This window comes from Hippocampus bargibanti, linkage group LG08, assembly GCF_051943395.1.
Source record: "Hippocampus bargibanti isolate YZ-2025 linkage group LG08, ASM5194339v1, whole genome shotgun sequence".
In the NCBI taxonomy this organism is placed as follows: domain Eukaryota; kingdom Metazoa; phylum Chordata; class Actinopteri; order Syngnathiformes; family Syngnathidae; genus Hippocampus; species Hippocampus bargibanti.
Window position 1 is genome coordinate 1,899,943 of NC_142741.1, and position 22,172 is coordinate 1,922,114.

Genomic DNA, 22,172 nt, shown 5'->3' on the forward strand with positions numbered 1-22,172 from the left:
CTTAAAACTACACAAAATAGATCTTATTTTATGTATAATAAATATGCTATTTGATTGTAATTAAAGACACAATCCGTACTGTATAATAAAGTCGTTTTATTTACCTTTTGTGATGGTCGTTGATGTAGTTGCCTCTTGATGATATCCGAGTAAAGTTGCTGTGCTTTCTCGGCGATAATACCCTCACTCACAGTGTCCCCTGCTAGCTGTTTTCGTTAATCCAAATCAACATAAGTTTTGCAACCTCTTCTATTGCTTGAGACCGTTGCTTAGACAACACAGAAACACCCTTAGCTACACGTAGCAATGGTCGACTTAGCATACTAGCTAAATCTCACAAACGCACACCTTGTTCGTTTTTTTTCGATGATCTTCTTTTGTGTCCTCTTTGGGGAAACACTAGCCTGTGATGTGGTATTCTTCTGTCCCATAATAGCAATCGTACTCCACTCGATAACAAACCACATCTGCACTGAAAGAAAGGAGGTGACAAAAACTAGTCCGCCAGCCACCGTGGCGCTGTGTGGTTCTGTTTGTCCGCCGAAAACTAGTTCGTATGCCAAGATTTTATTCTGGCCAATTTAATGTTCGTAAAGTGAAAAGTTTGTGAGCTAAAGCGTTCGTAAGCTGAGGTATCACTGTATGGGAGATTTTCTTCTTTACTCTCTTCTGGAGAAGCTTTATGTCACTTTTAAAGGCAACTTGTTAATATTTTACTCTTCATCAAATACGAAGTTTCCCCAGTGGCAAACATTGGGCCAAGTCCAGAAAGCGCTTACCCCATTCCTGTTTTGGAACTCCTCATTTGCACATAAATGGCCCATTGGATTGTTAAAAGAGGGATAGCGCGGCAATTACCGGGAATAGCGACACTTAAAGGACAACCGACACCATTTTTTTGTTTCCAAACTGTTTCAGGAGATCCCGCCCCCTTGTTCGTGACGTCACACCAAGACGTCCTGCCTCGCTCGAGAATCAAAACAATGCCTTCAGATTCGGAGAAGATGCTTTCTTGTTACTCATCCAGTTATGAATAGGATTCAAATACAGTGAGACCTCAACTTACGAACTGAGTGTGTAAGGCGAAAAGTGTGTATCTCAAAAACAAAATTCCCATAGGAAACCATTAAAATGGGAATAATCCGTTCCCGGGTTTCCATAAAATATAGTTTTTAACTAAATAAGCCTTAAAACTACACACAACATACCTTATTCTATGTATAATACATGTGATATTGTATTGTAATGAAAGAAATACACTGCATTGTATCATAAAGTCACTTTATTTGCATTTGTGATGGTCATTGATGGCTTGATGGAATGGCGTTGGAGGTCGAAGGTCAAAGGGAATTGCTGTTTGGAAAGAAAGGCGCATTACATGACGACTGTAATTAAATTAAATGAAACTGTGCTGTAAAATAAAGTTTTATTTACCTTTTTGATGGTCGTTGATGGCTTATGGAAGGAAAGTCACCTTCCATAAGGACTGTTGATAACTTAACCTCTGGTGCTGTTCGGTCGTGCGCTTCCGCCGAAGATCACTCCGCCAGCCGTGGTAGGTGTGTATTATGAAAATAGTGCTTATTATAAGGTTTAATTTTCAGAAATTTGAAGTTTGTAAGACGAAAAGTTTGTAAGATAAGGTGTTTGTAAGTTGAGGTCTCACTGTAGTTCTGAAGAGGAAAGCATAAATGTTTGCAATCGATTAAAGAAGTCCTTCCGTATCAATTCAAGCCATCAGGACTCCAATGTAGCGTCCCAGAAAATGCACAAGATGGCGCCCAAAAAATGGTGTCGGTTGTCCTTTAAGGCGACCGAGACGTCACTGGAAGCACCCAGAGCCCTTTAAAACGAGCCTTGACACTTTTGGAGGGTAACCGTCATGAGACCAAAAAGAAATTGCCTTTCGCACACCGTCGTCACAGACAGGCAGCAATTGCCGCATCAATCACGTCGCAGACGATCAAGGGCAGGAAGCGCAATTCGCTTTCCCCATGCAGCCCCGCCTCCATCTTCTTTTTGACTAGATCAAACCCGCTCGCCGCAGTCATAAATCACCTGCTTTCGCCTGCCGGCAAAACAACTAGCTATGTACCTGGAGAAGCGGATCTCACACGACGCTACGCAAATGTTATCGTTAGACGCAGAACCACAATGTCAATGCGGCGCTTTGGTTTTCTTGGAATACAGCAAAATGAAAAAGAAAAGAATATAGATAGCTAGATGGATAGCTATCTAGCTAGATGGATAGCTATCTGGATAGATGGATAGCTAGATACCTAGCTACCTATATAGATAGATGGATAGCTATATAGCTAGAAAGGTATCCAGCTAGGTATCTAGGTATCCAGCTAGCTATATAGATAGATGAATAGCTGTATAGCTAGCTAGATACCGAGCGAGATAGATGGATAGCTATATAGCTAGCTAGATACCTAGCTAGATAGCTATGAGTATGGGTATGGGTCTGGGTCTATTGCCCCATTTGCTCTGGTATCACCTCATCAGCATAACTAAGCCTATGTTGCATAAGAAGTCGGTTGTAGGAATGATCCAAATTGAACCTCACCCCTGATCAAATGGGGCAATCCGGCCAGTCGTAGACCCATACTCAGGCAGGACATTGGAATTAATCAGTTAGGACAATAGAAGTAATCAGTGTCGCCGCAGGGAGTAGTCCTCTGCTCCTCCCAACCTGAGAGCAGGGACCAATCATAGTAGAGTCTGGCACCGCCACGTCTGGACAGGGCCGAAACGACCAGCAAAAGACTTTAGTTCGCTGACGAAGCCTCTTGGATAAGAAGCGAAACGTCCGACAGATTCAAAGAAGTACAGATGACGGCTAAAGAAACCTTCTCATCCTTCATTTTAGTTCATTGTTTCGAAAGTGTGGTCCATATGAAAAATTGAAATTACGGATTCACATTTTATTTTTCCGTATTGGTGAAATCAGACTGACCTTGGCTGACGCCTCACTTTGCAATTGTCCTACTTTTCAAACGCGGTCCAACCGGGGCAGCATTCTTTAGGCGTTAGCGAGTCGAGCTATTCAGAGGAAGTCGGAAGGCAGGGGTGGGAAGGACGCACTTGAGCCAGAGCGGCCGGCCCGTGACATAAAAATGTCTGCTCTTTTGTTCTTTCCCTTCCTGTCAGGCTAGCGCGAACCGTCGCATTTGCTTACACTGGCCGACAACGAAGACGGAGCTAGCTTTCATACCTGCGCCCTCCGTTTCCTCCATTGGTGTTAGTTAAGGGGCCATTGTTTACGCTCCGCCGCGGGCCCGGCCGTTTTCCTGCGCTCTGTGAATAGCTCATCTAAGACCGACTGTTCCTCTCGCAGGCTTAGCTCGTAGCGGTAGCCTTAGCGCGGAGCCTGATCCGGTCCAGTGGTGACCTCACCGTGGCCCCCTTAGCGCGGCGGCAAACATGGGGAGCTTTTGAGATGTGCGTGATGAGCCATTCATGTACTCTGACGTTTATCCTCATTAGGCTTGAAGCCAGACGTGCAAAAATATGTCCACTCCAGTTCCAGGGTTTTTGTCATTGTCACTCGAATTGCAGGACCCACAGAATATTGAGTTTCAGGACTACGTAAACATTCCATTCAGCGTAACAAAGCTTTGACTCTCATATTTCATCAGAAAAAAAAGAGTTAATTCCTAAGTTATATGGGTCTGGAGTTATATGATCTTGAAATGGGGGCATACATCCAAAATACAATACAATAAATACATTGATTTATATAGCACTTTAACAATAGCTGAAATGGGGGCATACATCCAAAATACAATACAATAAATACATTGATTTATATAGCACTTAGTGGCACTATACAGTTCCATTTTGGCTACTGTTGAAAGAGTTGAAAGAGTTGAAAGAGTTAATGGCTTGGGGGAAGAAGCGGTTTAAATGTCTGCTGGATTTGGTGCACATGGATCGGTAGCGCCTGCCTGAGGGGAGTAGATGGAAAAGGTGGTGGGCAGGGTGCGGAGGGTCCAGTAGGATTTTCCGCGCTAACATGGAAAAAAGGGACATGCTTTATGTTTAATGACTTTTAACTCTGAATTCCGACTTTTATCTCTGAATTCCAACTTTTAACTCTGAATTCTGACTTTTAACTCCGAATTCTGATTTTTAACTCAGAATTCCGATTTTTAACTCAGAATTGCGACTTTTAACTCTGAATTCCGATTTTTAACTCTAAATTCTGACTTTTAACTCTGAATTCCAATTTTTAACTGTGAATTCCAATTTTTAACTCTGAATAACGATTTTTAACTCTCAATTCTGATTTTTAACTCTGAATTCCGACTTTTAACTCACAACTCCGATTTTTCACTCTGAATTCCAACTTTGAACTCTGAATTCCGAATTTTAACTCTGAATTCAGATTTTTAACTCTGAATTCCGATTTTTAACTCAAAATTCCGACTTTTAACTCAACTCTGATTTTTCAGTCTGAATTCCAACTTTTAACTCTGAATTCTGATTTTTTTTACTCTGAATTCTGTTTTTTTTTACTCTGAATTCTGTTTTTTTTTACTCTGAATTCCGATTTTTAACTCAGAATTACGATTTTTAACTCTGAATTCTGATTTTTAACTCAAAATTCCGACTGAAAATTATGACTTTTGACTCAGGATTCCAACTTTTAACTAAGGTCAACAAACACGTCAGGGGGGGTGGACCTTGACTCCTCGTCGTATCACTCGCCCCCTCGCGAACCACCGGCGAACGCAATCTCAAACGGCCAAGTTTAGTCACACGGCGTCAATTACACGTGGAATTCGGGGCATTTCGGCGTCCACCCCTCCCGCCTACCCGCCTTCCTCGGCGAGATAACACTGCACGCTCTTTTTCTGTGTACGTGTGGAAGCATTCTTTCCGTGTACTCTTGCAATGGGTGACCTGGAGATTTAGGAATGCTGTGGGAAAATGACCGGGCTAGTGCCATCTTGAACTGCATCCGATGGTCATTTGTAGTATTTTGCTTAAAAAAAAATATCTAAAATGTCAAATTTTTGGAACATTACAAACTCCAATAAAAACAACAACAACAAAAAAACTAACATTTGAGATACATCTGCTTAATGATGAGAGTGAATTTGCACACTGCAAGAATCCAAACAAAGGCGCGGAAAATCCGACTGGACCCAGCGCACCCTGCCCACCACCTTTTCCCTCTCAGGCAGGCGCTACCGATCCATGCGCACCAAATTCAGCAGACATTTAAACAGCTTCTTCCCCCAAGCTATTAACTGTCTAAACAGTAGCCCAAATAGAACTGTATAGTGCCTCAATTTTTCTTATGATGATACTAGTGCAGCGTGTTCTACCGGAGACAAATTCCTTGTGTGTTCTACATATAAATTTGCAACAAACTAACTTTTTTTAATTTTCTTCAAGGTCCCTACACGGAAGATTCCAGGAGTGTTGCCATGTTCAAGGCGGTGCTGAAAAAGAACAGAGATGGGGGCAAAGCTAGCAGGAAGGATTCAGGTACGTGGAAGATGGAAATGTACGACAGATGATGGCACACCGGCCTCATCTCTCTTAAAGTGTGGTATGGCATAATTGCTCAGGAAACTGATTCATTTTTATTCATCTATAGTATTTTTATTCATCTATAGTATCTAGCTATCTTGCTATCTCGCTACCTTTCTATCTAGCTAGCTAGCTAGATAGATACAGATAAATAAATAATTTGATAAATAAATTCACCAATAAATAAATAAATAAATAAATATCTATCTATCTAGTTATCTAGCTAGGTAGCTAGCTAGCTAGCCAACCAACCAGCTAGCTAGCTAGATACATACATACTGGCGCGAATGCCTGCCGCTGCTCACCCGCACAAAAAAAAAAAAAAATCCCGTGACTGTAAAGTGCCCTTGAGAGTTTTGAAAGGCACTTAGAAATGAAATGTATTATTATTATTATTATTATTATTATTATTATTATTATTATTATTATCATCTAGTTATCTAGCTATTTATCTATCAAGCTAGATTCAAATAAATAAATAATTTGAGAAATAAATACCCCAATAAATAAGTAAATAAATAGATAGATATCTAGTTATCTAGCTGTCTAGATACAAATACATAAATAATTTGCTAAATAAATGCATAAATAAATAATATATTACTTTTTAAGCGCCTTTCAAAGCTCTCAAGGACACTTCACAGTCACAGACAAGCATAGGTACTATAATAAATAAAATATAATCACAAATACATAAATAAATAAGTAAATATAGCTAGCTATCTAGCTAGCTTTATTTATGTATTATTTGTGTATTTATTTCTCAAATTATTTATTATTTGTGTATTTATTTCTCAAATTATTTATTTGTTCACTTGTTTATTTATCTGCTTATTTATTTATTTATTTATTTATTTATTTATTTAAGCTATATATATATATATTATTTTTAACATTTATTTTGTATTTTTATTTTACCCCATTAGTGCTTTTGAGCCACCCCGGGTCTCTTTAGCTGCTTTATGAATTGGAATCCAAGCAGCCGGTGACAGTTTAATACGTTCATCAATTCAGTTTATGTTAGAGAGTCAGCCGGAACAACTGGGTCAGATTCCCGCCGAGAAAAAAAAAAAATGTCTAACAAGGCGCCTCTATCGCTTAATTTTCTGTTGTTTTTTTTCGTAACCATTCCAAACTGAACTACGTTTAGAGTTTTTATTTTATCCTAGGAAATGTTGACCATTTTTATTCATTAAACTGCGAGCGTAGCAACGCCTCCCGCCCTCATGTCATGGCAGATGTTTTCTTTCCTTATGACAACACCAGTCAACAAAAATGAAGTCACCGTCTCTGAGCAATTGTCGACTCGTCTTCCGCTTTGATCATAATTCCATAATGACTATTTCTGCTTGAACTGCATTTTGCCCGCCCCAGCTTGCAATCACGGCTAGCTAGCGCTGACTCCATGTTTGTAAAATATACATCAAGTGCGACACCGCTGCGCTCTCCTCACTGACTTATCCAACTTCTCGACGGTTAGCGCCAGGCTTGATTTATTAGCGCTTTTGTAGCTAATTGTCGCATGCGCTTTACACGCCCCAAGAGCGAGAACCGGCGGCAGAGTTTTACGGCTCCTTTAACTGGGTCCCATTCTTCCAGTTGGGGGACTGTCCGTCATGCCTCGCCGTCCCCCCACGTTATCCCGTGACTGTAAAGTGTCTTTGAGAGTTTTGAAAGGCGCATAGAAATTAAATGCATTATTATTATTATTATGATGATGATTAAGCAGTTCTTGATGAAAGAGGAGAGGATCAAAGCGTCTTTTCACCAGTGGATCAGGGACATCATATTATTATTATTGTTATTATTATTATTATTATTTCAAAAAAATGAAAAACAAAATACATAAAATGTTTCCTACTTGATCCTTAAAGGACAGCCGACGTCACTTTGTTGTTTCTTAACTCACATCAGAAAAATGTTTGATAGCATCTAAAATACCCAAAACACGCAGTATGATATTTTTATTCAAATGCAAAACACCAATAAAAATGACTTTGTGTAAATCGGCAAAAAATTGAGCTGCGAATTGGGCATTTTCAGAAAGTCCCGCCCCCAGTTCGTGACGTCACGCCATGACGTCTTGCATTGCTGGAGAATCAAAACAATGGCTTCAGATTCGGAGAATATGCTTTCTTGTTACACAACCAGTTATGAATATGATTAAAATTGTTCTGAAGAGGAAAGCATACATGTTTGCAATCGATTAAAGAATTTATTACGTGTCATTTTGAGGCATCTGTACTGCAATATAGCGTCCCAGAAAAGAGGCAGACAATGCCGACCTCTTGTTGACATGACAGTGTATTGCGTTTCCACAGGCTGATAAATTCCTTATATGGAGCTTGGACGCCCTCTTCTGGCGCAACACGAGGTTTTCAGACCAAACAAGCATTGACTTGATGGAAGGACTGCTACAATGTGTCCCTTTTTTCGGTCAGGGGCGTTCCTTCAGTGACGTGACCTACGGACTCGTCACCAACTCAAAAACAAGACTTCCGCAATATTCAGTACGAGTCTTAAAACGTAAAATACAGCTATATGCGGTGGAATCATTTGGTGGAGTCATTTGGAGCCATTTTACAAATTATGGATACAACTTGTCCGGAGACATCGGTTGTCCTTTAATTTTACCGATAATTGAGTACGGAATGCGTTTAGATACCCCTACTTTTACTACAAACATCCAAACACCACCAACGCCTCCAAGCTCTGCGTAGCTTCCGCTAATGCTACATCTCCCGTATAAGACATTGTATGACATAAAAAGAAACATGGCTTCAAACAAAGTCTGCCCAATGGTTCCTCGTGTCGGACTCCCCTTGCAGGGCCTGGTCTTTCTCCGCCAACAGCTGTGTGGTAGCCTCTCTTCAAGCCGTAGCTACCGCAGCCATTTTGAGACATGCTCCCTCCTTGTCCTGTGGTTTCCAAAAGAAATTGACGAAAACTCCCTCAAAGTGATCTTGGTGGCGGCGGGAAGTTTCTGTTTGGGAATTTGTGTTGCTCTCCAGGTGGTGGAAGGTCCAGATTCGGTATTATGGAGGACAACCGACGCCTCCAGACAAGTTGTGTCCATAGTTTGTAAAATCACTTCAAATGACTTCTACTGAGCGCATTTTACAAAGATTCCACTGCATATAGCTATATTTTACATCTTAAGACTCACGCTGAATATTCAGGAAGTCTTGTTTTCGAGTTGATGACGATGCCTGACGTGACGTCACTGAAGGAACGCCCCTGAACACACAATGCATTTTGGGTACTTTGTTTGGTCTGAAAACTTTGTGTTGATCCGTGTTGATGGCGAAATTAGAAGGAAAACACATAAATAACGCGATGGTGAATTGTTGTGTGTTGCACCAAGACTACTATTTGATACTAGTTGACACAAATTCCCAGCAGGAAAATCAGCCCATTTCCAACAGAGCTTGGGCGCCATCTTGTGCATTTTTTGGGAAGCTACATTGGAGTCCAGACGGCTCGAATTGATACGGAAGGAGTTTTTAATCGATTGCAAACATTTATGCTTTCCTCTTCAGAACTATTTGAATCATATTCATAACTGGATGAGTAACAAGAAAGCATCTTTTCTGAATCTGAAGCCATTGTTTTAATTCTAGAGCAAGGCAAAGACGTCCTGGTGTGACGTCACGAAAAAGGGGGAGGGACCTTCTGAAACTCGGCATCTATGGCGTCATTTTGAAGTAGTTTTGGGACACTTTAATTCGTTTTTATTGGTGTTTTGCATTTGACTAAAAATATCAGCCTGCGTGTTTTGGGAATTTTACATGCTATAAACTGTTTTTCTGATGTCAGTTAGGAAACAAAATGGTGTCGGTTGTCCTTTAAATGTACATGTTGTGTCATTAACCTTCATCTTGAGGCCTTCCGAAGAGTCTTCACAGACATGAATTTGCAGTCGACCGCCAAAAATTGTCTTTGCTACAGATGTCAACATAGTTTGTCACAATCATAGGATACGAATCTTCCCCGTCATGGCGGTTCACACATTCATTAACGTAAAAAAATGATTCTCCAATCGCATAAATAATCCAAAATTGTTTTACTGACTTCAGTGTCAACTTCCAGTCTACCGTTTATTTTTGTATTTATTTATTTAAGACATGTCAAGTGGCTCTTGAAGTCGTGTTTCCTTTTTTTTTAGCATGTTTGTCTTGATTTTCATCTCCAGACTGTTAAGGAACGCTTTTAATACGGCGGAGAAAAGAATGCGAGTGATTTCACAAAGGGGTCCATTGAGTGCTGAGCGAGCCGACGCAGCTAGCAAAGCGCAACGCAGGCAGCAGGCAACCATTTAGCAGGGCGTAGCTCAAACCACATCTTTTGGTTACATGCATTCATACATAAACGCGCATACATGAACACGCCCACAAACCTCAGGTGTATCCACATTAGACACACCCTGTGTCTAACTTTTGAAAAGCAAAATAAGGGCTCGTGGGGGACGCCAGTGATCTCGGCCTACCAGTCTCACTCTTTTCTGTTTGCTTTGACTCTCTTTCAACAAATATTCAGCACCGGCTAACTAAAAAACACTTCAAGTTTTATACATCCTGCCATATTTTTTTCCCCCAATTTTCTTCAGAGGCTCAAAATATTTCAAGGTTAAACATAATCCGCTCCAAGATATACCGATTAGCCCGTGGTTTGTATTTTTTTTTTATAAAACATTTTATTTTCATTTTTTCTTATCCCAAAGAAGAATTCCTTTGAACACATTTTAATAATCAGCAGTACATATGCACCTAAAAGCTAGGAGTCACTCATTTGACGACAATGAGGTTAAAATCTTAGCAAAAGAAAATAGATTGTTTGAAAAGGCAGTAAAAGAAGCTATTTTCATAAAACAGCAAAATCCTTCACTAAATTGCCATGGTGGGATGAGGTTCAATTTGGATCGTTCGTAACATAGGCTTAGTTATGCTGATGAGGTGTTACCAGGGCAAATAGGGCAATCAGGCCAGTCATAGACCTCATACTCAGGCAGGACAATAGAAGTAATCAGTCAGGACAATAGAAGTAATCAGTGTAGCCGCAGGGAGTAGTCCTCTGCTCCCCCCCAACCTGAGAACAGGGACCAATCATAGCAGAGTAGAGATATATATATATACGGCTGAAACTACCAGCAAAAGACTTTAGTTCGCTGACGAAGCATCTTGGATAAGAAGCGAAACGTCCAACACCTTTAAAGAAGTACAGATGACGGCTGAAGAAACCTTTTCATCGATGGACCACTCCAGTACGACTGAGAGCTTACACAGACGTAAAAATAATAATAATACATTTAATTTTAAGCGCCTTTCAAAACTCTCAAGGTCACCTTACAGTCATAGAATTCTTGCTTAGGCTGCAATGTTAGCTGTGAACACACTCCGTTCGCACCAGTTAAGAGCGGCGGCTAGCTAGCTTATACAGCTAAACATTGCTAAACATCAATCCTCTCTTCCACGTTGCTGAAAAAGACGGCCAGTATCGTTATGATAAAAAATACATGGAGGATTCTTTTAGATTGTGACAAATTTTAGGCTATATCACCCAAACTCGAGATCCAACTTTACGATCGTAGCCCACAAAGCGATTTTCGACTAAGGCATTCCATCGAGCTAAAAATGCATTTATGGGAAATGGAAGCAGCGCTAAGTTTGATTTGGAAGATAGTTTAACAGCACTCCTCCCTCCTGCTCAAAGGTTTCCGGCCTGGATTCATCTTCAAGAGGAGGTCTAGTGGGGTGAAAAGCCTCCATGATTTACACTGGCCTACTGTGTACCAGCTCCTCTTCCAATTGCCAAATTTGGCTCTTAAAACACCCGGGATTGCCTTCCCCTGTGACCCCGTGACCTCGTGGTGGGAACATGGCAAAGGACAAGAAGCCAAACAAATCCAAGGGTCTCTTGAAGCAAAGGGGGTTACGAATGTTAGAATCCTTTGGCCTCCATACCGCCCCCCTTCACACTTTGTCGTCTGTAGTCATGACAAAGGTCTAACACAGTGGTTCTTAATCTTGTTGGAGGCACCGAACCCCACTAGTTTCATATGCTCATTCACCGAACCCTTCTTCCAATGACTGTGACTACTAACTGCAGTCGAGACTGAGGGGTGGACCTCTGTGGCGGAGGATCCACCGAACCCCTAGGGTTCAATCGAACCCAGGTTAAGAACCACTGGTCTAACAACAACAATAAGGTACAACTTTGATCAGTTTTCCATCCCCAAAGTCGACTTTGAAAAAAAAGGTGATTGGGACTGTCGTGGCGGTTCGTTGACTCGAGGGGCCCGCAGGCCACAAGGTTTTCTAATTACACTGTGACCTGTTTTGGGAGACACATTCCTTCTGTCTGATCTTCCATTTATTTCCTTCATACCATCAGGATTTTTTCTCCCAACCGTCTCACTAAGGACTTGCTTTCTTTTTGGCCAAGCAGCTGCGCATTAACAATCGCAAATCGCCAGTTTTGGACTTCATATTGATTTTTAAAGACTGACTCCGGTGCTTTGACATTTGTTGGCGATATGTGTTCGGGTCTGACTTTCACGAGGGGACTTTCCTCTTTCTATTCCTACTTTCAATCTATTTGAGCATAGAGCCTTTTTTGTAAGTGTGTTTGCAGACGAATGTCTTGCAATGCGTGGCTCAGGAGGATTTCAGACAGCTTGAACTCATGACCCCAGCTGCTTTTGTGACCGGCCTCAAAGGGAGAAGGGTTAGTGTCAATTGCAAAGAGAAAAGAATTTGAACCAGAGTCATCCATCTCTCATTTTAAAGTATTACACCGACCGCATTCCATCGGTCACTTCGCTTTATTGAACCGAAAGGTCTCGCGTAAGCTTTTATTTCAATGTGTCAAGCGCTAATAATTTGATCCAATTCATTTGCGCCTCTTAGGTCATCGGACAAAATACGAATGACACTAAACGTCCACAAATACCCCTTGAGTTTTCTGAATTTTTGTCAAACCAAAGAAAACATGGTCCGGTTTGTCCAGGTCTTTGTCTAAACACATTCCGACCCAAGTTTTGAAGGCCATGCGTGAAAGCCTTGGTGGGCTTGAAATACCTCATTGACCGATCGCAGGACCTCATGGTGATGCCGACGCCCATCACGATGGTTTCTCTGTGCAATTTACAATGGCATGCTCTGTTTGGAAGTAAGGCCTATGCCCCCTGAGTGGTATTCTGCGGTCGAGGTGACGTGTCATCTATCTTGGTGTTAGAATAAACCACGTGCCAGACTAAGCATGCCTCCGCAGATAGATTGGACCTCACACAGAACCCTGCAGACATGACAACGATTTGCCTAAATCTTGAGATTATTTCCTACAGAAAATAGTGTTGAACAGGAAACCGAGGTAACGACGGATATCCTTGATTCCACCGGTCCTGGAGCTTTTCCGACCTACCTTGTACGATAAATATCATGAGCTTGCTTCCAGTTTACGTGACTGAAATTGGGAAGATTTGGATGAATTCTCATTTTTGGCAATTCTATCAACTCAAGTCCTTTGCCATCGTCCATCTTCTGTTCCTTTCAAGTACTAGTCCATTTCTTCCCATGGCCGTTTAGACCAGTAGTTCTTAATCTTGATGGAGGCACCGAAACCCCACCAGTTTCATATGCTCATTCACCGAACCATTCTTCTAATGACTGTACTTACTAACTGCAGTCTCGACTGAGGGATGGACCTCTGTGGCGAAGGATCCACCGAACCCCTGAGACCGACTCACCGAACCCCTAGGGTTCGATCGAACCCAGGTTAAGAGCTACTGGTTTAGACTGATGCTTTATGAGGAGATATGGGAAAACGTCCTTTCTCCCTCTTCTCCTCATCCATGCCTTTTCTCTTGAGACACCCCCCCCCCCAAAACCCCTACCTCCCTTCCCGCCACCGCATACCCAGCCCACCCCCCTCGTCCTCCCCTGAGGGAAGGCATTCCTGAGCACAGTCCACTTGAAAGCTGTGGAACAGAGCCACTCACTCTTATTGTTTTGATCCGGGCCACTTTGCTGTCAGTTCTAGATCGCATTACCTCCCCATAAAGAAGCGATATTACTTCTATTATTCCCGAGAATCAAAGACACAAGTCTGAGATGAACATTTTACGGCTTCGGGAACGATTCACCTTTCCGGCGGGCTAACGCTAAACGCACCGCCATGGACCACCGGCATAGATAAATTCTCGTTTGAAAGTTTTAGGACAGTTGGATATAATTTACGAGTTGTTGATGAAAGTCGCATGCCATCTGCGGTGTAAATATCAAAAACTGGATCTGGAATAACCCCACCATCTACAAGGGACACCATAGAAGACATATAATTGCCTTTGAACCACCATGCTTGTTATTTCAATTCTTCGTCAAGCACGTCATCGAGAATATTTTAATTAGACAGATTAACATCTCATTCACCCATCCTTCATCTTCATTGGAGCCTTTCACGCAAGACCCTCCCCCAAATCTTTTTATAGTTATTGACCGGTTCTCTCTTCCCACTGTGGCTCGTAGTGTGTTAACCGTGACGGCTTTTGTCCGAGTGTCACCCTGGTCTCGGAAGTACACAGAGAATCCGCATTGGCACTCGGCGTAGTGGGGCAGGGAAATTGCCCCTTCATGTTTTGTTCGTACCCCTGAAAGAATTTGCATTCATTATGGCCTTTATTCATTTTTCTCCATCGCCTTTACTGTATAATTAACTCGTACCGCAGACTCAACTCGTCAACGCGACGGTGAATTTACATGAAGAAAGAACAGCTGCTTATTTGTTTGGATACTATATTTTCTTAGTCGGGAATTTTGAAATGGATGTAATTAAAACAAAAATGGCGCATATTGTCAATGTGAATGAGAACATTTAGAGCCGTTGATGTCAGCCGAAATGAGCGCCTCGTGGGAACGCTTATGACTCTGCGCATGACTTTTCTCAAGCATAATTCATCACGTTCACATGTCAAAATTGTACGGCGGAATCCAAGCTGGAATTGCAGGTGCTGATGATGAGCATTGGTGTCAAAACTGAGGCCCGCGGGCCAGATCTGGGCCCCCCCACATCATTTTATTTGGCCCGCAGTCTTTCATGAGTCTTGCTGAACTCTGTACCGAAATATCAAATTGTAATATAATAAATAAAGTTGAGATCTACAGGTCCAGGAAACAAACCATCTTTGGCTTGCTCCTCATCGACTCCGCGGTATGTTCAAAACGTGGTTCTGAAAGCATTGCGTGTACGTCCAAAAACAATCTCCTTTTTGGCATGAATGGTGCCATCGCAGAAGTATAATTTGTTTTTGCCAAGGGCACGAACACAACCCAAAACCGAGACAGTTTTAGCACTTGTTGCTTCTACTCCAGTTAGTCTTTTTTTTGTCTTCGTCCACTGTCCATTTCCCCTTTTGAAAAGAAAAAAAGACACATTTGACCACAGTAAATGCTTCCACAGTGCGATGGTCCTTCATTGCCTCCGGACATGGTTTACTTAAGGCCTTAAGCAAAGTTTTTGCTGGCGTGCGTTAATGTAGCTCAATACTGCGGGTGCTTGACAGCAGTTTTCAAAGTAACCCAAAACCCCTTGCGGTTCTATCAGCTTAAGTTGAACTGCTGGTTCTTAACGCGGCGTTGTGTCAAGGATCAGAGATTACAGATGTTCAACGCGGCACTTGTGGCCTTCGTACATTTATTTGAGTAACAACATCCTTAACCTATGCAGTATGGTGACAACGAAAAGGTCGTTGGCCCAACCGGGAGTCTAAAATTACAAGGCCCGTCCCGAATTGGGAATCACAAAGAAAAACATTTCAATGAGTCATTCATCTTAAGTTTTTTTTTTAGGGCAGATTTGAACCTAAAGAAAGAACATCTCATCTGAAAAATCCCAAAATCCAGATCACCGTTAGAACGCAATGATGCTGCAACACCGCCAAATGCCCGGAGATGTTATGGAAAGTCTTGAAAAACTCGGCTCTGTCCTGGGACCTCTCGTCTTTATCACCTACCTTCTTCCCCTTTGGCAATATTCTCCGTAAATTTGGTATACAATTTCATGACGTTGCGTATGACACCCAGCTCTATCTCTCCAGCAAACCCGACACCTCTCTTCCACCTTCTTCCCTTTCACTCTGAAATTAAATCCTGGTTTACCCATAACTTCCTCAAATTGAACAGTGAAAATACTGAAATTCTCCTTGTTGGTACCAAATCTTAAGCAAAGCTAACAGTTTCTCTCTCACCATTGACAATTCGACCGTTACTCCCTCCCATCAGGTGAAAAGCCGAGGTGTCATCCTTGACAGCACACTATCTTTCCACTCCCATCTAAATAACTTAACCCGATCTTGCGTACTTCCACCTCCGCAATATCAATCGTCTTGGCCCGTCTCTCACCCCTCACACCACTGCTATCCTCGTTCATAGTCTTGTCACCTCCCGGATAGACTATTGCAAAATGTATTTTAATTGTATTTTATTTATTGTATTCTATTTGTGATTGTATTTTATTTATGATAGTACCTCTGCTTGTCTGTGACTGTAAAGTGTCCTTGAGAGCTTTGAAAGGCGCTTCAACTAAAATGTTTTATTATTATTATTGTAAAATAGAGACCGCCTAAAATAGGTGAATTTGATTGGATCGGACAGAAAAACAAAGACCAGAGTACTGTTCGGTACTTAAATATTTATGAGAGCTTTTTGAGGAAAGTAAACAGTGAAATTGGTCAAATTATGAGTCAGAGCCTTAGAGTGAGAACTCGTACTCGCAATTGGGACAGATCGTCACCTTTTTAATCTTTTTTTTCTCTTCTTTTAATGAGCGCTTTTAAAAATATTGGACTTTTTCATCCAGCTTGTGCTTGTCCTAGTGGGCTTTGGCCATCGACTTTGATGAAGGCGTAATGAGCATGCATGGCACTATAATCAAATCATTTTTACTTGGTCTTGGGGCAGCAGCAGCGTGTAATTAGAAAGGGTTGATTTCCTGTACCACAGAAGGACCTAAAATTGAAGGCCTTGCTCCGACCAGGGTTAGGAAAGTCACCGAAATAGCTCTGGTGAGTTTTCCGTCCTTGCGTCTCTCTGCGTATAGTATCGGTCAGATGGCAACGCTGTCACCGTGACATACTGCATCGCTGTTACCCCCGGCACTTGGACGATGGGCTTTAATGTGGCATCCTCCTTGTTTTCAGAGCCATTCACCCAAATTACAACTCCGCGTTCATCTCTTTTGCATGCGACATGGCTCCAAACGTGTTTCAACTCAACTGAACACGCCACGGCCGGATTTGAATAAATGTCACAGTAAAAAAAAGGAGTGTTACTGTGACTTAATGCTAATGCATGATGCAAAAAGCCATACGTGGGCAAACTAAGCTATCTATTTGCTATCTATATGCTATCTAGCTAGCTAATAGATATTACTTATCCATTAGTCAGCTAGCTAACTTTCTATCTATTTGAGTTATTCCAGGTTGAGTGAACGCTGGCGCATATGGCTGTCGCTGCTCACCCACAGAAAAAAAAAAACTTATCCTGTGACTGTAAAGTGACCTTGAAAGTTTTGAAAGGCGCTTATAAATTAAATGTATTATTATTTTTATTATTATTTATTCTTCTTCTATTGTATGTATTTTAGTATCAATAATGACAGTAAACTCCCATGAATCATATACAAAATGTATCGCAAAAAAAAAAATCCAGATTTCAAGAATTGTCATTCAACACAAAGGACGCAGACAGTTATTCAATTTTTAAACACTTTTCTTCACCCTCTTTGTTGTATTAAAGCAGTTAAATTCTTGAATTAGTCACATAGAATGCAATTTTTCATGTGGAATTGAGATTTGTTTATTTTTTTCCTCCAACTGGATTACATTGATAGCCTTTTCATTCACGCCAACGGTGACAAAAATGATTTACGTTGGTCGTGGAATGAATTCAACACAAATCTCAAGACGGCAATTCATGCGCCTGCTGCGCCGTATGCGAATATGGGCGCATTGGGGGTTCGTTGGTCAGGGTGACAGCAGGTCCTAAAACACCTTAGGGACATTCACCGTTTTTTTTTTTTCACCATGTCAGAGGCCACGCAGAGGTGTCACCGCAACCTTTCCGTTTCCTGTGTCTGGCATTCATCTTTGTTTAGGAGCCCTTTAAAAAAAACACTGGACAGCTTTGTGTCATGTGCAGAAAATGACTCTCTCTGTTTCTCATTAGCTTGGCAGCCTAGCGACACTCCCGTCGTCCCCTTAAAGGACAACCGACACCATTTTTTTTTGTTTCCTAACTGACATCAGAAAATCGTTTTATAGCATCTAAAATACCCAAAACATACAGTCTGATATTTTTAGTCAAAAAAGCGCTGGTCAGACCTCTGGCAATGTTTTCCCCTCCCACAAGGGGGCAGCATTTGGCTTTTGTCCTTATTAATAATAATAATTACATTTTATTGGTAAGCGCCTTTCAAACCTCTTAAGGTCACTTTACAGTCACTGGAGCAGCGGCAGCCACATGCGCCAGCGTTCACTCAACCCGGAATAACTCAAATAAATAAAAAACTAGCTAGCGAATAGATAACCAACAGATAGACAGCCAGCTAACACCTGTTGTTAAAGCGCTATATAAAACCTATATTTATGTATTGTATTGTATTTTGTTCAACCACCCCCATTTCAAGTTCAGATAACTCCAGAGCCATATAATTTAGGAATTAACTCTATTTTTATAAAAGAAGGCAGTCTGTGGTTTCTTATAATAATACTAATAATACATTTCATTTCTAAGTGCCTTTCAAAACTCTCAAGGTCACCTTACAGTCACAGGATCAGTTTTTCTGTGGGTGAGCAGCGGCAGCCACACTTACGTAGAATTGATTTTTTTATGTACAATGTAGTCCTAAAACTTAATATTCTGTGGGTCCTGCAATTTGAGTGAAAATGACAAAAACCCTGGCACTGGAGTGGACACATTTTTTGGACATCGTCTGCCAATTAATGAGTTAAAAAGTTTTATTTTGTGAGTGTATTTTTATTCATTTATTTATTTGTTTGTATATTTATTGCTTATTTACGTATTTACGTATTTGCTTATTTACTTCTTTACTGATTTGCTTATTTGCTTATTTACTTATTTACTTATTTATTGTTTAACATCCTGGGTTTAAATTGCTGAGCAGAGCAGCCGTCGGGAAAACGCATTAGCACATTTGGAGTAGTCGTAAATCATCTGACAAGGCAGCGCAAAGAGAATTTATGTTTAGTTCTTGACTCGCCGTCTGTTAACGTGAATGAAAATGCAAAATATTTTGAAAAACCGAGGCAACCAATGCCTTCTTGGTGATATTTGACCCGATTTCGGTAGTTGACACCGTTATCGCCGTCCCACTTATAATACATTAGTCTGTGGTTAAAGAGGCAAGCCTGATCAGGCTTTCCTGATCTGGGCCGTACCATGTGCCGTCTAAACTGAAGCGTACCACTCGGTGGAAAGGGGAAACGAGGCTTTTACATTCCTGACGTTCAAGCTTCAGACTTTAAACATCAAAGCAACAAAAAACAAAGGGTGTCTGGAATTTTATTGTGGCGGGATCGTGTCGGTCACCTATGAGTAAGTCCTGCGAAATTATTTTTGAAGAATATTTTATTTTTATAGGAAGACCTATTTCTTGTTTTACTAATTAAATCAGTGAAAAGGTTTCTTCAGCCGTCATCTTTGAAGGTGTCGGACTGTCGGACGTTTCGCTCCTCATCCGAAAAGCTTCGTTAGCCAACTAAAATTGTGCTGGTAGCTGTGGCCCTATATATATATGCCTAATGTAAGACACCAAAAAAAGGTTAGCGGATTACAAAACATATTCACTACCAATTAGCTATCTATCTATTTGCTAGCTATTAGCTATCTATTCGCTAACTAACTGCTCAACCTAGCTATCTGGCTATAGAGCTAGTTAGCAACCTAAATAGCTATTTGATATCTAGCTAGCTACCTAGCGAGCTATCTATTTGCTATCTATTATCTGTCTAGCTAGCTATTGCCGATCTATCTGGCTAGCTATTTAGCTGGCTAGCTATTAGCTATTTATTAGGTAGCGTTCTATGTATTTGACTTACTTCCGGGTTGAATGAACGGTGGCGCATGTGGCTGTCGCTGCTCAACCTAGCTATGTGGCTCGCTAGGTAGCTATCTAGCTCAATAGCTACCTCGCTAGCTATTTGCTACCTAGATAGCTATCTATTTGCTATCTATTATCTGTCTAGCTGGCTATATATTAGCTATCCAGCTAGCTATTAAATATCTAACTGGCTAGCTATCTAGCTGGCTAGCTATTAGCTATATATCAGCTAGCTTTCTATGTATTTGAGTTACTTACAGGTTGAGTGAACGCTGGTGCGTGTGGCTGCCGCTGCTCACCCACAGAAAAACGTATCCTGTGACTGTAAAGTGACCTTGAGAGTTTTGAAAGGCGCTTAGAAATGAAATGGATTATTATTATTATTATTATTATTATTATTATTATTATTGTCATACTGTATTTTTTTTTCCCTAAACAGGAGATGTTCAAAGCCACAATGGCCAACGAAGATTCCCACCTGACGGAAAGCTCGGACCCCCAAGCTTTGCCGTCGCCCACCCCAACGTTCCGGACGATCTTTTCCGACTAAACCTGGCTAAGGGAGCGTCCATGTCTCTGCCCTCGTCGCCTCTTCTTCCACGACAATCCTTCATGTTGCCTTTACGACCCAGCAAAAGATCCCCAGGTTTGTCATTCCTGTTTTTTTTTTTAGGGTGGGCGGGGGCATCTTCTGATGTCAAAAAATCTTGTCAGCGGCCGTGTGGGCCTTCAAAGCAAGTTGGTACCTTTTTGCAGCTGAACTTGTTCCAACCTGAGGCTTTCCATCTCACAATACAGTGATACCTTGGCTTACGAACTTAATTGGTTCCCAGATAGAGTGTGTAAGGCAAAAAGTTTGTATCCCAAAAATTAATTTCCCATAGGAAATCATTAAAATGAGAACAATCCGTTCCCAGGTCCCCATAAAACATAATTTTCTACTTTCTAAGCCTTAAAGCTACACAAAATATTCATTATTTTTGTGTAATAAATGTGCTATGGTATTGTTATTAAAGAAATAAACTGTACTGTATAATAAAGTGGTTTTATTTACCTTTATGGTGATCGTTGATCGCTTGATGGAATGGATAGCTTTTTGCATAAAGTGTCTCAAGGAGCTCTGGGTTGTACATCTTGGAAGTTGTGAGATTGCAACAGCAACAGATGCAAGCAGACACACTAGAAACATCATTGATAGCTGGTTCCTTTGCTTGTCTTTTCATTTCAAATTGAACTGATGGCTAGTGCGGGTTGTTTGATGGGAATTTTAACCTTGCAGTCTACACTCTGCCTTTGAACTATCAAAGTTGAAACAAGTCCAAATTTCACTGTTTTCTATCAATTTTGTCACTCTCTGTCGTCTGCCTGTCTCTTTAATGTTTGAATCACCTCCCCTCACTGCTGCGTCCTTGACCAATCACGTGGCTTTGACCGACGACTGGGGGCGGGGGATAGAGGACCAAAACAAGCCGGGTGCCATTTTCTTGTCAGGAGAACGGGCTCGTTTGCGAACGACACAACACTCATTGTGGCAGCTCCGTGTGTATCCCGAAAAATAGTTCGTATGCCAAGGTAAAAGTTTCCGAAATTTAACGTTCGTAAACCGAAAAGTTCGTAAGCCAAGGGGTTCGTAAACCGAGGTATCACTGTATCTTGACAAAGAGGATAAAAAATCCTTTAAGTGGTCAACGTACCCCCACACCTCCACCCCTTACCCCCACTTACATGTGGTAGTCATCTGTGTGCCGTTCTGGCCTTTGTTTATTCCGGCTACAGCTTTGATCTCCGCTCCCGAGTGTCGTGTAAACCGACACATACTATATGCTCGGGCTTTATCTTATCTGATGGCGTCCTCGTTGGCGTTTGTGCAGCTGTTTGAGTCCAGATGTGCATTTTCAGACCTTATTTATATTTGCGCAAATTTCGGCTTGTCATATTAAAGCCAATCACACACACACACACACACACACAAAATGCTACGCTACCGTAGCTACGAAGAGGCTTGGGTTTACGAAAGTGAAAAGGACCTCGTGGGCAGAAACTCATTTGCTGCCATTCCTGAATTTATTCGGGAATTGAAAAGTGTGACATGGAGCGCCATTCCCGAATTTGTTCTGTTTTTATTTTCCCTTGCGAGGGGGTGCCGATAAAGCGCTAGTCAGACCTCTGTTAATCGTTGTACTAAATTCATCCTGTCAGGTATTTGAACACCGACAATACACTGTCTGTAAGTAAGGAATCTGCTTAACATTAGACCTCTGTTAATGTTTTTTCACTTCCACGTGGGGGCAAGCAGTTAGCTTTTGTCCATGTTAGCGCTTTGTTACCGCTTCAGCTGTTGTTAAAACACTATACAAAATCTATATTTATGTATTGTCTTGTATTTTGTTCAACGCCCCCATTTCAAGTTCATATAACTCCAGAGCCATATAATTTAGGAATTAACTCTTTTTTTTGTCTTATAAAAGAAGGGAGTCTATGGTTTCTTACGCTGAATTGATTTTTTTATGTACCAA

The 22,172-nt window shown here is 41.3% G+C and overlaps 1 protein-coding gene across 1 annotated transcript in view; it reads left to right on the plus strand.

Moving 5' to 3' along the window:
• Nucleotides 1–22,172, plus strand: part of tanc1b (tetratricopeptide repeat, ankyrin repeat and coiled-coil containing 1b) — an 83,714-nt gene that overhangs the window by 3,966 nt on the left and 57,576 nt on the right. The window contains exons 2-3 of the mRNA XM_089002127.1: nucleotides 5,407–5,499; nucleotides 20,096–20,302. Of these exons, the coding sequence (XP_088858253.1) occupies nucleotides 5,439–5,499; nucleotides 20,096–20,302 (268 nt within the window). The 5' untranslated portion in view covers nucleotides 5,407–5,438. The remainder of the gene's footprint in view (nucleotides 1–5,406; nucleotides 5,500–20,095; nucleotides 20,303–22,172) is intronic.